We start from the raw sequence: 14,421 nt of genomic DNA on the forward strand, positions 1-14,421 counted from the left end.
CTCCAGCTCACCTGACATGACATCCAGGTCACTCTCCAACTGGTGCTTTTCTTTTTCCTGGAGAACACACTTAACAATTGCTGAGGATAGACAGCTCTGGAGTGCAGCCTTGGCTTCTTGCGCTTTATCTAAACGTCCATGAAGACAATCTCTTTTCGTGCAGATTGAAGTGTCTGAGTTAGGGCATCTTTTCCTTGTTTAAATACATCTTTCTTTTCTTCCACTATTCTTGGGATAAGTCTGTGAGTTGCCTTAAGATGCAGCATATCTCTTTCATCCAATACAGACTCTGAGGTTAAAGGTTCATCCTTAATTCCTTCTGCAACTTCCACAGTAATACCTGTACCTCCCTTCTTTTTCTTCTTCTTCCTTGCTTTGAGAAGTTCTGAAGAATCAGTGGTACTGTGTTCACATTTACTGCTCAAGACTGTTTTCAGAGTGGGAGCCATAACTTCGGACATACTGTAGGGAAACCAAACTTCCCAAGAAACCAATAAAGCGAAAATGTGTTTTTAAAGCAGAAGCATTCGAATGAACAACAGGAATATTAGACACAGAGAGACAGAAGATAGGAGAGCTGACTCTTTTGAGACCTTAGCATAAGTCACAGAGGTATCATAAATGCAAGGAAAAAACATAGACAGAAAAACCTGTAGTTATATCTGAAACTTTAGACATCAGGCGTAGGGATATCATATAAACAGAGAAAACCGGCGGTTAAATATGAATCTTTACACATCAGGCGTAGGGATATCATATAGAGGAACCTGCAGTTAAATCTGATACTTTAGAAATCAGGCATAGAAATATCATAGACAGCAAGAAACTACAACAGAAAAACTTGCAGTTAGATTCAAAACTTTTGACATCAGACATAGGGATATCAGACAGAGAAACCTGCAGTTAAATCTGAAACTTTAGATATAGGGCGTAGGGATATCATAGGTTGCAAAGAAACAAACTTCAGGGGAACTTGCAGGTAAACCTGAAACCTTAGAACCAATCATAGGAAGAACTACAGTTTGCAGGAAAAATCACAGCATGCAGTAACAAAATAATGGAAGCACTCTTTTCTTTTGAAATGGGAACCCTGTGAACAGCAGTGGTCCAACCAGGTAAGCAGTAAGTCAAGGTAACCGTCTTAAATAGAAATGTGAGTATGAAAATCTGCAGTGGCCCACCCACAATGCAGAGACAATCCTTGGCCAGGTAATGAAAGTCCAAAAATGGCGAAAACAGGTACTGCAGGGAGGGCTTTTTTTTTTTGTTTTGTTTTGTTTTTGTAAAAGGGAATTCTTCTCAGGGAGAAAGTGGCACAAAAAAAACCCTGCAGAAACCTTTGCAGCAACAAACCCTTCAGGGTCCCAACTGGGATTTCTAAAAAACAAAAAAAGTACTTATCTTCTGCCAAGCGAATGGGGTCTGCTGAAGCAGGAAGGCAGAGAATCTGTTCCAGCGAGATGCAGAAGTGGCCTTTGTTTTCTGTCATGGGAGACTCCTCTGGCGGGTAGCATCTCGGTGGCTGGAACAGCAGGAGCGTAGTAGGGGTCACAAGCAGAGGTCAGAGGCAGGCGGCAGATAGCCAGGTCAGGTAGCAAGCAGAGGTCGGCAACGAGGAGACTGGAACAGGACAGGGTAGCAGGGACAGGTCTGGGAGCAGGGACTGAGACCGGGGAGCAGGGACTGAGACCGGGGAGCAGGGACTGAGACCGGGGAGCAGGGACTGAGACCAGGGAACAAACAGGGACAAGCCAGATTACCAGCAAGGGTCTTTACTATGAACAGAATTAAATACAGGACTGGTACAGGAACAGATCAGGATCAGAGACCGAGGCATGTGCATAGGAGTCTGACTCAAAACAAAGGCAAGGAAGCAGAAGCTATAAAGGACAGAGACAGGAGCAACAACAGGACAGACAGACAGAGGAACCCTAGAGCACACAGAAGGCAGCAGCACCCCCGGTGGACAAAGAAGAACTATGGCTAGGCAGGAGGTCTAGGCGACCTTGACAGAGAGAGAGAGTGAGGAAGAGAAGGGGAAGATTGAGAAAAACATAGGGAGAAGGGAAAATAGAGGGGGCTCACGAGGAGGTGTGAAAGTGGGGTCTCACAAGGCTGCCGACAGGGAGGGGGGGGGGCAGTCAAAACTCTAGTCCTAGGCCCTGGGAAATCTCTTGGTGGCCCTCTATGTGCCACTTGTGTATTTTTGTGTGTGTGCTACTCAGTGTGACAGCCCTGTGTATAGTTGTCTAACACCCCTCTCCCCCTCCCAGCTGCCTCTGTCCGCTCCTCCTGCCCCCCAGGCTGGTTCTTCTACAGATCTCATTGCTATGGAGTCAGTAAGAGCCCAGCGACCTGGGCCGATGCGGAGGTGAGTCCGGGGAGAGAGTGAGTGCGAGTAAGAGTGGAAGTGAGTGAGAATATGAGCGACCTGGGCCGATGCGGAGGTGAGTCCGGGGAGAGAGTGAGTGCGAGTAAGAGTAGAAGTGAGTGAGAATGTGAGCGTCCTGGGCCGATGCGGAGGTGAGTCCCGGGGAGAGAGTGAGTGCGAGTACGAGTGGAAGTGAGTGAGAATGTGAGCGACCTGGGCCGATGCGGAGGTGAGTCCGGGGAGAGAGTGAGTGCGAGTAAGAGTGGAAGTGAGTGAGAATGTGAGCGTCCTGGGCCGATGCGGAGGTGAGTCCCGAGGAGAATGTATGTGAGAGTGAGAGCATCCTGGGCTGATGAGAGAGTGAGTATGTATGTACACTGGCGACACACTTTATTGAAGTGTGGCCAGTTCCGCAAGCCGGGAGATTTCCCGGCTTGCAAGTGGCATCCCCTCGGCGTGCCGCACGTCACCGATGCGCGGTCACGCGTCATTGGGTGCCTGCGCCCCCTGCACGCGCGTCAAGGGCTCCCCGAGGGAGCCCTGGTGTCCCGCGATGTGGGGGACGGCGGCAGCGGGTTCCGGGGGACCCGGAGAGGAGAGGGGGAAGCCGCGATCGGCGGGCCTCTCCTCCGCTGCTTCGGCGCGCGCCCGGCACCCTCCGTCGCGCGCCAGGTAACTGCTGCGGCCGAGAACGGGCAAATGCTCGAATAAACTCGGCCGCAGCAGTATATATTTTATTTATATAGCGCCTGTCACGGGAGACCAGGTTATTTACACCTTTTTACCAGGATCATTCATTGAGCAAAATAAGGTAATGAAATATATTGTAATCTATTCGGCATAAATTCGTTTGCACACAATGGAACGCAAAATACAGACAAAAAGACACACTTACTGTGGGACTGGGGTCGCAAGCTAGACTTTCCTAGGTGCAGAGAACTCAGTAGATGAGGTTTACCCTGACCGGGACTTAGCCCGGAATTCCCTGGAACCAAAATCGGCATAAAATTCACCGCAATGTTCCCTTCTGAGAACTTGGTCTCTCCTGACCACGAGTTAGGCCAAATCTCCTGGAACTCAAATCGGCATAAAATCCCAGGTGTGCCACTGCTGCGTTCGATTCTGAGAACTTGGGCACAAAATGCCAGACTTAGTCTCTGGCGGGCGGCTTTCAGGCTTGAAATCGAAGCCAGTTGCTTTGCTATTACAAACAGAGCACCTTTGAGAAGCCCGTCCGCACACTTTCAGCTCAGACTCAAGGGGAACTCACGATCTCATTGGCTCAGGGCATCTTTTAGTATTCTCTGCTTCATTCACAAAATAGAAGCAGAGCGGACAGCCAATCAGCGCGTTGGAACTTTCCCAAGCAACCAATCAGAGCCGAGCCGGATAAAACACAAAAAATGGTTTTATTACAAACAGTATAATCCAGTAATACAATGTTACTGGGCCCAAGAGCTAACTCTCTTGGACCCTTATACACAGGACAGGGGTAAACAAAACGGGATTGACCTTTATTATAGAGCATGGTTACCCCCTCCCGTCACACCTCCCCACTCAAGATGAAGGCTCCAGGACAATCACCATCTCCGGTGGCTTGCTGAGCCTGAAAAAAGTTGAGGTTATCGGGGTAGGACGGAGCCTCTCTGGCTGGTACAGTCCTCCAGCATGGTGGGATTCCTTGCCCACTCCATGGTCCACGTCCAGCAGGGCACTAATCTGTCACAGGAGACCACTGTGACAGCTGAAAATTATTCAAACACAGGTTGAAATAACAAATGAGTTTATTCATACTTACAAGTGCACACAGGAAGAGAAGCGTACAGGAGCTCTCTATCAGAAAAGCAAATAACCGTATATTTATACACCCTATAAACAAAAGAGATACCGGCGCCTAATGAGTCCAAAAATAATGGAATCCTGGATATCCAGTAGAAATAGTTCCAGTTCCAAGGAAATCAACAGTCTCTGTATCTTGGCGTATTCAGATATGACTTGATGCAGTGGAAGTGGAACATGCAATGAAAAAAGAAATATTTAGTGCAACACAGTTAAACAATTTATACAGACATAATTGCAACTGGCTGACATAAACAGACACAACAACACTTAAGCATGGAAAGCATGGAAAGCATGGAAAGCATGGATAGCATGGATAGCATGGATAGCATGGATAGCATGGATAGCATGGATAGCATGGATAGCATGGATAGCATGGATAGCATGGATAGCATGGATAGCATGGATAGCATGGATAGCATGGATAGCATGGATAGCATGGATAGCATGGATAGCATGGATAGCATGGAACGCATGGAAAGGAAAGCATGGAAAGGAAAGCATGGATAGCATGACGTAATACACATTTCTAAAGTAGGGGTGCTGCATAGAAATTGATAAAGTAACTGTGGTTTTCTTGTCTATACTAGCTATATATTTTGAAACCTTATACTGTCGCGGCCGAGCTGAGTCTAATACTCACCCGGTTTGTGCCGCGGCAGATTTTGGGCTGGCGCTGAATTTTCCCGCGCGCCAGCTGGAGCCTCGGAGATCGGTCCTCCGATCAGTGCCTCTCCCCTCCCCTCTCCGGGTCCCCCGGGCCCCCCACCGCCGTCCCACGCATCTCCTGTAACCAGGGCTCGGGCATGCGCGCATGCACCCAATGAAGCGTGACCGCGCATCGGTGACGCGCAGCACGCCGAGGAAAAAAAAACCCCTCGTCTTCACGCGGCTTGCGGCTCCAGCCGCTTTAGACTCAGCGGCGCCGCCACTGTAACTGATTGGCTGGCAAAGCCAGCCAATCAGTGAATACAGCATCTAGTTGGTCATTTAGGACCAACCAGATAAGAAAAGGTTCAAAACAAATATATAACAAAAACCAGTATGTAAGTGCACCTGTAGCTGAAAATAAAGTGCACTAAAGGAGGATGTGAAGTTTAAAAGAAAAACCATTGGGGGGATACCGAGCAGAGCACCCCGCTTAAGGCCCACTGGGAAGTGAACGCAGCTTACTGCCCAGTGGCCACAGCATGGGTGTACTCTGCTCGGATACGGAAGTGCAACTGCACCCGAAATAAGGCCTGGCAGGTGAGGGATACCTCCCCAGCCAAACGCTGCTTCCTGGACTTATAAATAGCCAGTTTGGCTAATGCCAGGAGCAGGTTGACGAGGAGGTCCCTGGTGTTCCGGGATACTGGGCGCCCAAATATAAATAGGTTCAGGGAGAAGTGCAACCAGAACTGCAGGAGGAGGCCCCTCAAGAATGACAAGAGGGGCTGCAGTTTGGCACAACTAAAATAAATATGGAACATGGATTCCCTTGTGCCACAAAATGGGCATGTGGATGGGGAGTCCGTGAAGTGGGCAAGGTACTCTCCCGTGCTCAGTGCACCATGGAGGATTCTCCAGCTCAGGGAACTAACTCCCCCATGGAGGGGGTGCTGTGTTATCGGAGCCTCTTGCCCTCGTTTGTTGGTAGTACCGCCTCCAGATGGTATCTGGGCGGGCGACGAGGTAGTGCACTTTATGGAGCATGAGAGAGTACAGCCATCTCCTCGGCCTTGCGCAGAAGCTGGCCGAAGATATGGCCCCCAGCCTGCTTAGGCTGGAGACAGGAAGAGTCTGAGGGGGTTGGCAGGGTTTTGGGCCCACGCAAAAAGCCAGAGGCAGGGCGTCGGAAGGTGGACATGGTGCGCGAGTCTGGGGACATGGTGTCCTTGATCTCCTGGAGCAAACGGCATGGAATTCGTTGGGTGATGTAGCCCATGAGGCCAATTATCACCTCGGGCTCCACCCATTCCGACCGCTCCTAGTCCAGGAGATCCCCGACTCGGGTCTTCCTGCTAGATTATACAGCAGGGGTTCGGTCAAGAGGTCCTCCCCAACAGCCACTCCTTGCCTCGACACGGAGACCTTGCTCCAGGCCTTGAGGGTTTCCTGGTAGTATGCCGGCAACACTGAGAGGTCTCTCCCAAACCCCTCAGGCTTGCTGAGAAACAATTGCCGGTCATACCCCATATTGCGCAGCTGGCGAAGGAAGCTGTAAGCCAGCTGGCACCACTGCGGAGAAGGGTCTGCATACAGGTATTTCTGCAGGTATTGGAGGAGGAATGTGTGCACCTGGAGCGCACACACACCACTCCCTGCCTGCCCTCTCCCAGAGGGAGGCACATAACACCCGCAGAGACTCAATGCTTTCCCATCCAGAGAAAGTCCAGCATACTTCCTCTGGATCTTGGTGATAAACTCAGGGGTCAGACTCAGGGCGCTCAGCCGGTGCCACATCTGAGAGGCCACCAGCTGGTTGATCACCGGAGTCCTATATTCCTACTAGCCATATTCCCCACACACTTTAACCAGACTTAGACTTTAAAACTCCTCACAACCTTATTTATGGTTGGAGCACCCCCAGAACGCCTATACTGGGTTCTGGGTGACCTGGGCACCCCCCCCTTAACCTAGGGACCCCTTTACTGTTCCAGGGATACCTCAAACCCCAATGCCCAATTTACCTTTCTTGTCTGTGCTGAAGAAGGGAATCCTAGCGGTGAGTCGCGCAAGCGTTTTCAAGGGAAGATTTTGCCGGAGCAATGTGTCTCAATGTATCCGGGAATCCGACATGATTCACAGGTACATTTTTTGGGCTATCCAGCAACTCTGGACCCCGACTAGCTAGGCACATTCGGACAACACTTTCTCTGCAAAAAAACCCTTGAAACTCATAGCCCAGTGATCTCTGCTTGCTTGCGTGCTGGCACTCCTGGAACGGTAAAAACACATACATTCTTTATTGTCGCATAATTATTTGCAATGCATAGACAATCCCTGCGTTCAAGAGCTGACACTCAGTGTTTGTGATCTATGTGTTAGCACTGTGATGTGATTTGGGAGTCAGCCCTGTAAAGTGTTAATTGGATAATGTGTACATTTGTATGGAGGGGACTCTGATTTAATCAGCTGAGGTTCCTGCAGATACTGTAAATGTTTATTGAGACAATGGTTGGGAGCGTGGAGGTGTTACAGACATTTGGTAAGTGAGATATAGTAAACAATCAGGGATGGGGATGGGTTCTTAGCACGCCCTCTGGCTGCTGTGGCACCAACCAAATCCATGCTCTGATTGTCCAGCAGCCCCCTCCCATGCAACGGATAGCCACAGAGAGCTATATAAGGGGTGCTGCTGATCAGAGAATCAGATCTACCTTCAGAGAGCACCTGAGAGACTGAGAGACACTCTGGGAAGGAGTGTGGAGATTCCCTCAGAGGACCATCTCAGAGACTGAGAGATATTCTGTAAAGGAGTTTTGATCTTTACAGTGACCAGCTGGAGAAAGATATCAGAGGACGAGAAGTGGACAGGGTGTTACGCCGGTGCTGCCCGCAGACCAGACCCGTCCCCTGTGCTGAGGTGGGACGTAGGGATACATGCACCCGCAGCAAAGGGAGCGCGTCCGGAGTGTGGTGTTAATGTTGCCAGGCCAGGTATAGTAAGGAAGACAATACTTGCCGGTACCGGTAGTAGAGGAGGAGTAGTTATTGCCGTTGCCAAGATCAGGGATGCCAGAAGTCACAAAGTCCAGGTAGAGCCAAAGTCGAGAGCCAGAGGGGGTAGTCGTCCAATCCGCGTCAAAACCTGAGGAGTCACTGAGAGAATAGTCAAATGCTTCCATACAGAACTATGTCGAGCGACGAGTGATGGGAAGCACAGGCATAATAAAGCTGGGCAGGCCAATGGGAAAAGGGGGCAGGCCTGGAGGACTGCAAGGAGTCCTCCCTGATAGGAGAGAGGTGTTACAGCCCAGCTGAGTGTAATCATTGATTTGCATGGAACTGTGTGATGCTTGGGGGCGACGCCTCACTGCAGGAGCAGTGGTTAAAAGTGCTCTGTTAGGCGTGTGCTCTGTAAGCTGAGACTGCATGCACATAACGTCTGAGGCTGGCGTGCGTGTAGGCGTGCGTAGTAGGAGGGCGTGCGCGCGCCCGGCGCTGACCAGAGGAATCGCCGAGGGGAGTGATCCCGCGACGGCGGCAGGGGCGAGGAGCCGTGGAGGCCGGTAAGGCAGGATTGTTTTGTGGGTCATGGGGCTCCCTGCGGGGAGGGAGTGCTCTGTGTGGGAAGCGAGGAGAACGCTGATTCCTGACAGTACCCCCCTCTTCAGGAACGGCCTCAGGACGGTCCAAGAACGGTTTCTCTGGAAACTTCTTCCTGAAGGACTTAAGAAGGGCCGGGGATAGGCGAGAATCCAAAAGAGAGTGAACTTCGTATTCCTCGTTATTATGTACCGTAATGGGATCCGGTTTACGAGTTTGATCCGGAAAGAAGTGACTGGAGATAAATGGTTTTAAGAGGGACACATGAAAGACATTGGGAATCTTCATACTGGGTGGTAGTTGGAGCCGGAATGCCACAGGATTGATTTGTTCACAAATAGGGAAGGGTCCCAGGAACTTAGGTGCCAGTTTAGAAGATGGTACCTTGAGGTGGATATTCCTAGAGGAGAGCTATACCAAATCCCCTAGTTTGTAACTGGGCGCCGAACGACGACGACGACGATCGGCCTGTAGTTTCGATCTGCGGGAGGAGTTGAGAAGGGTAGACTGAATCCTGGACCATGCGGTTTGGAGGGAAGAAATGCGTTCATCTACGGCTGGTACTCCAGAAGGAATGTTGGGGATGGGAAGACAGGGAGGGTGGAACCCATAATTTATAAAGAAGGGTGACTCCCGGGTGGACTCGTTTTTTGCAGAATTGACGGCATACTCTGCCCAAAAGAGGAGTTGAGCCCAATCATCCTGGAAATCGGATATAAAACATCTCAGGTACTTCTCCAGGGATTGATTGATTCTCTCCATTTGTCCATTGGACTGAGGATGATAGGCAGAAGAGAAGGAAGAAGAGATGCCCAATCTCTTCGTGAAAGCTCTCCAAAACTTTGATACGAACTGAGAACCTCTGTCCGACACAATGGACGAAGGGATCCCATGAATCCGGAAAATCTGCTCCGTAAAGATATCAGCAAGGGCGGGGGAGGTGGGTAATCCTTTAAGTGGAATGAAATGGGACATCTTTGAGAACCTGTCCACGACCACCAAGATAGTGTTCATTCCTCTGGACCTGGGCAACTCCACGATGAAGTCCATAGAAATGTGGGACCAGGGCCGGTCGGGAACTGGAAGGGGTAACAGAAAACCCTGAGGCTTTTGACGGAGAGTCTTGCTTTGAGCGCACGTGGGGCATGCGCGGGTAAACTCCAGAATATCTTGAGACATCCTTGGCCACCAGAAATTCCGACGAATGAGATCAGTAGTCTTCTTAAAACCTGGATCGCCTGCAGATTTAGAGGAGTGACCCCAAGACAGGACCTCTGGAACAAATTTGGATGGTACAAAGAGTTTGTTGTCGGGAACGACCAAGTCCTTGGGAATGCGTCTCTGGGAGTGCAAAATCTTGTCAAGATTCTTGAAAGCAGACGTGGCGAGAATCCTCTCATGTGGAAGGATAGTCTCCAACGATTCCTCTTGCCTCTCTTCAGAAGAATGTATACGGGAGAGTGTGTCTGCCTTTACGTTCTTGGTCCCGGGAATATAGGACGGGTGAAAATCGAATCGAGAAAAAAAAAGAGCCCAACGAGCCTGTCGTGGACCAAGGCGTTGAGCGTTCTCTATGTAAAGAAGGTTCTTGTGGTCCGTGAGAATAGTAAACGGCTCTTTTGACCCCTCCAGCAGGTGTCTCCACTCTTGAAGAGCCATCTTCACGGCCAGAAGTTCCCTGTTACCCACGTCATAGTTCCTCTCGGCAGACGAGAATTTCTTAGAAAAATATGCACAGGGATGTAATTTATCTTGGGGCGTGGGTCTCTGGGAAAGAACGGCACCAGCGCCGCAATCAGAAGCGTCGAACTCCAGGACGAAGGGAAGTTCGATGTTGGGATGACGGAGAATAGGTGCGGATATAAAGGCTTTCTTGAGTGTCTCGAAGGCGGCGATGGCCTCGGGTGACCAAGCAGAAGGATCAGCTCCTTTTTTGGTGAGCGCAGTGAGGGGTGCCACAATGGTGGAAAAACTCCGTATAAACTTACGATAGTAATTAGCGAACCCTAAAAAACGTTGTATGGCTTTGAGAGAGTTGGGTCTTGGCCATTCAGTGACTGCTTGAAGTTTACCGGAGTCCATCATAAATCCCTCATCGGAAATGATATACCCCAGGAACGGAGTAGAGGTCGTATGAAAGGTGCACTTCTCCAGTTTGGCGTACAAATGGTGTTCACGGAGACGGGAAAGGACGTAGGAGGTGTGGCGTATATGGTCCTGGAGATCTTTGGAAAAAATCAGGATATCATCCAAGTATACAATAACAAAAATATTGAGTACCTTACGAAAGACGTCATTGATGAAATCCTGGAAGACAGCGGGAGCATTACATAAGCCGAAAGGCATTACTAGATATTCGTAGTGTCCACTACGCGTGTTGAAGGCCGTCTTCCATTCATCCCCCTTCCTGATGCGCACCAGGTTATAGGCACCACGTAAATCCAACTTGGAAAAAATCTTGGCCCCTTGTAATTTATCGAACAGTTCGGTAATAAGGGGAAGGGGGTAACGATTTTTAATAGTGATGTGGTTTAAACCCCTGTAGTCGATGCAAGGCCTCAACGACCCGTCCTTTTTCTTGACGAAGAAAAACCTAGCCCCTGCTGGGGAATTGGAGTGACGAATAAAGCCTTTCTTGAGATTCTCCTGGATATATTCATCCATAGCGTGAGATTCTGGTAACGACAAGGGGTAGGTCTTGGACTTGGGTAGGGAGTAACCTGGAACTAGATCGATCGGACAATCGTAAGTCCTGTGTGGCGGCAAGAGGTCTGACTGTACCTTATTGAAAACGTCCCGGAATTGATGGTAAACGGAAGGTAGAATAACTTCGGGAACAGAGGTATTGGCCAGCAGTTGATGAGTCTCGCCTGACCTCGGCCTCCAGGTAATGGGGGCAGAGGAAGTCCAGTCAATGAGAGGATTGTTAAGCTGTAGCCAAGGAAGACCAAGGGTGATGGGTATCCCAGGAGCGTGAATGGCATCGAGAACTAAGATCTCCTTTTGCAGATGTGAGGACAGAAGCAAGGGAGCCGTCTCTAAGGAGATGTGGGCCGGGGTAAGAGGACGTCCATCGATACCGATGAGTGCGATGGGAACCTTCTTTCTCACGAGTGGTATGCGGTTTAACCTGGCGAATTCAAGATCCACAAAGTTTCCTCCAGCTCCTGAGTCAATGAAAGCGGCGGTAGAAGTCTTGAACTTATCGCCTGAAAGGGAGACTGGAAATGTAAGTTTCTTAGGGAGTTCACCTTTAGAAAGGGGACGTGGAGACATTACACCCAGAGAGAGCCCCTCTGTACTCACTGGGTGTTCCCGTCCCGGACGCAGTGGACACTCCCGCACCAGATGTTCCATGGATCTGCAGTAGAAACACAATCCCCCGGCGTGGCGGAACTGCCGTATCGGTGTGTGGATGCGTTGTACCCCCAATTGCATTGGCTCTGGCAACTCCAGTGCAGGACGAAGAGGTGTGGTAGCTCTTGAGGGAGCAGGAGTGTTGCTGAGAGTACTGGAGAACGGAACTTGAAAGTTATGGAAACGAGTGCGCTGACGCTCTGAGCGGCGTACTGCTGCGGCACAGTTTATTCGAGCATTTGCCCGTTCTGTGCCGCAGCAGTAGCCTGGCGCGCGCCCGAGAGTGACGGGCGCGCGCCGAAGCAGCGGAAGAGCGCCCTCCGATCGGGGCGCTCTCCCTACCGCTGCCGGGTCCGCCGGGTCCCCCGGAACCCCCTGCCGCTGTCCCGCGATCGCGGGACACCAGGGCTCCCTCGGGGAGCCCCTGGACGCGCGTGCAGGGGGCGCACGCTCCCGAAGACGCGTGACCGCGCGTCTATGACGCGCGGCACGCCGAGGGGCGGCCACTAGCAAGCCGGGAAATCTCCCGGCTTGCGGATCTGGCCGCAGTGTAATAAACTGTGTCGCCAGTGTACCTGGATGCGTTGATCCACTCGGACGGCCAAATCAATCAGGACCTCCAGTTGATCCGGCCTGGATTGGCGAGAAAGTTCGTCCTTGATGGGATCTGCCAGGCCTTGCCAGAATACGGAGACGAGAGCCTCGTCCCCAGTTAGTCTCGGCTGCTAGAGTCCGGAATTCCTCAGCATACTGCGTCATCGTTCGCCGTCCCTGCGTGATCTGGAGGAGAGAAACAGATGCCATCTCCCGACGAGCGGGGGAATCGAATACCCGTTGAAACTCGGCTTTAAATGCTGGGTAATCTTGGGTAAGGTCAGAACGTCGCTCCCAAACCGGGGAAGCCCAAGCCAGGGCGCTGCCAGTGAGGAGGTTATAAATGTAGGCTACCTTCTTGCGATCAGTATTGTAGAGATGGGGGGCCATTTCAAACTGCACCTCACACTGGTTTAGGAAACCCCTACAATCTTGCGGTTCACCTGCATAAGGCTTGGGGGGAGGAATCCTTACATCTGAGCTGCTAACTGCGCTTGCGGAGTGGGGGCTTACATCTGGCGGGGTTGCGGTCGGTACCCCACAATTTGATCCGCCATGGCCTGGTTATGCTGAAGCAGATTAGAGAGAAACTGCTGTAGTTCGGTCTGGTCTGCGTCTTGTGGGCTCGACATAATGTTACGCCGGTGCTGCCCGCAGACCAGACCCGTCCCCTGTGCTGAGGTGGGACGTAGGGATACACGCACCCGCAGCAAAGGGAGCGTGTCCGGAGTGTGGTGTTATTGTTGCCAGGCCATGTATAGTAGTGAAGACAATACTTGCCGGTACCGGTAGTAGAGGAGGAGTAGTTATTGCCATTGCCAAGATCAGGGATGCCAGAAGTCACAAAGTCCAGGTAGAGCCAAAGTCGAGAGCCAGAGGGGGTAGTCGTCCAATCCGCGTCAAAACCTGATGAGTCACTGAGAGAATAGTCAAATGCTTCCATCCAGAACTATGTCGAGCGATGAGTGATGGGAAACACAGGCATAATAAGGCTGGGCAGGCCAATGGGAAAAGGGGGCAGGCCTGGAGGACTGCAAGGAGTCCTCCCTGATAGGAGAGAGGTGTTACAGCCCAGCTGAGTGTAATCATTGATTTGCATTGAACTGTGTGATGCTTGGGGGCGACGCCTCACTGCAGAAGCAGTGGTTAAAAGTGCTCTGTTAGGCGTATGCTCTGTAAGCTGAGACTGCATGCACATAACGTCTGAGGCTGGCGTGCGTTTAGGCGTGCGTGTAGGAGGGCGTGGGCGCGCCCGGCGCTGAGCAGAGGAATCGCCAAGGGGAGCGATCCCGCGACGGCGGCAGGGGCGAGGAGCCGTGGAGGCCGGTAAGGCAGGATTGTTTTGTGTGTCCAGGGACTCCTTGCGGAGAGGGAGTGCTTTGTGTGGGAAGCGAGGAGAACGCCGATTCCTGACACAGGGCAAGCCTTCTTGAAGCAGGCCCCTGCACCTAGCGAGCCTAGAGACAACTCCCCAGGCCCCTGCACCTAGCGAGGCTAGAGACAACTCCCCAGGCCCCTGCACCTAGCGAGGCTAGAGTCTGCTCCCCAGGCCCCTGCACCCAGCGAGGCTAGAGTTTCCTCCCCAGGCCCCTACACCTAGCGAGGCTAGCGTCTCCTCCCCAGGCCCCTGCACCCAGCGAGGCTAGAGTCTCCTCCCCAGGCCCCTGCACCTAGCGAGGCTAGAGACTACTCCCCAGGCCCCTGCACCCAGCGAGGCTAGAGACTACTCCCCAGGCCCCTGCACCTAGCGAGGCTTGAGTCTCCTCCCCAGGCCCCCAGTTGGTATTGTATCGTGTTTTGTGCTTCTTTGTTGTGTCTGCTGGCGTGCCAGAATAAACCTAATTTTATTCAACAACGTTGTCCTGTCTGGTGATCCCGGTGGTTTTGGTGTAAAAGTTCTGGTCTCCCGTGACAGTGATATCCCACTTCCCTCACAGTATGAGTAACAATATCCCACTCTCTTCTCACAGTATGAGTAATAATATCCCACTCCCCTCGCAGTATGAGTA

General features: G+C 51.5%; 1 protein-coding gene across 1 annotated transcript in view; it reads left to right on the top strand.

Moving 5' to 3' along the window:
- LOC142494330 (regenerating islet-derived protein 4-like) overlaps positions 1–14,421 on the top strand; it is a 57,730-nt gene that overhangs the window by 27,164 nt on the left and 16,145 nt on the right. Inside the window, exon 2 of the mRNA XM_075598889.1 lies at positions 2,274–2,371. Coding sequence (XP_075455004.1) covers positions 2,274–2,371 — 98 coding nt within the window. The remainder of the gene's footprint in view (positions 1–2,273; positions 2,372–14,421) is intronic.

This window comes from Ascaphus truei, chromosome 5, assembly GCF_040206685.1.
Source record: "Ascaphus truei isolate aAscTru1 chromosome 5, aAscTru1.hap1, whole genome shotgun sequence".
Lineage (NCBI taxonomy): Eukaryota > Metazoa > Chordata > Amphibia > Anura > Ascaphidae > Ascaphus > Ascaphus truei.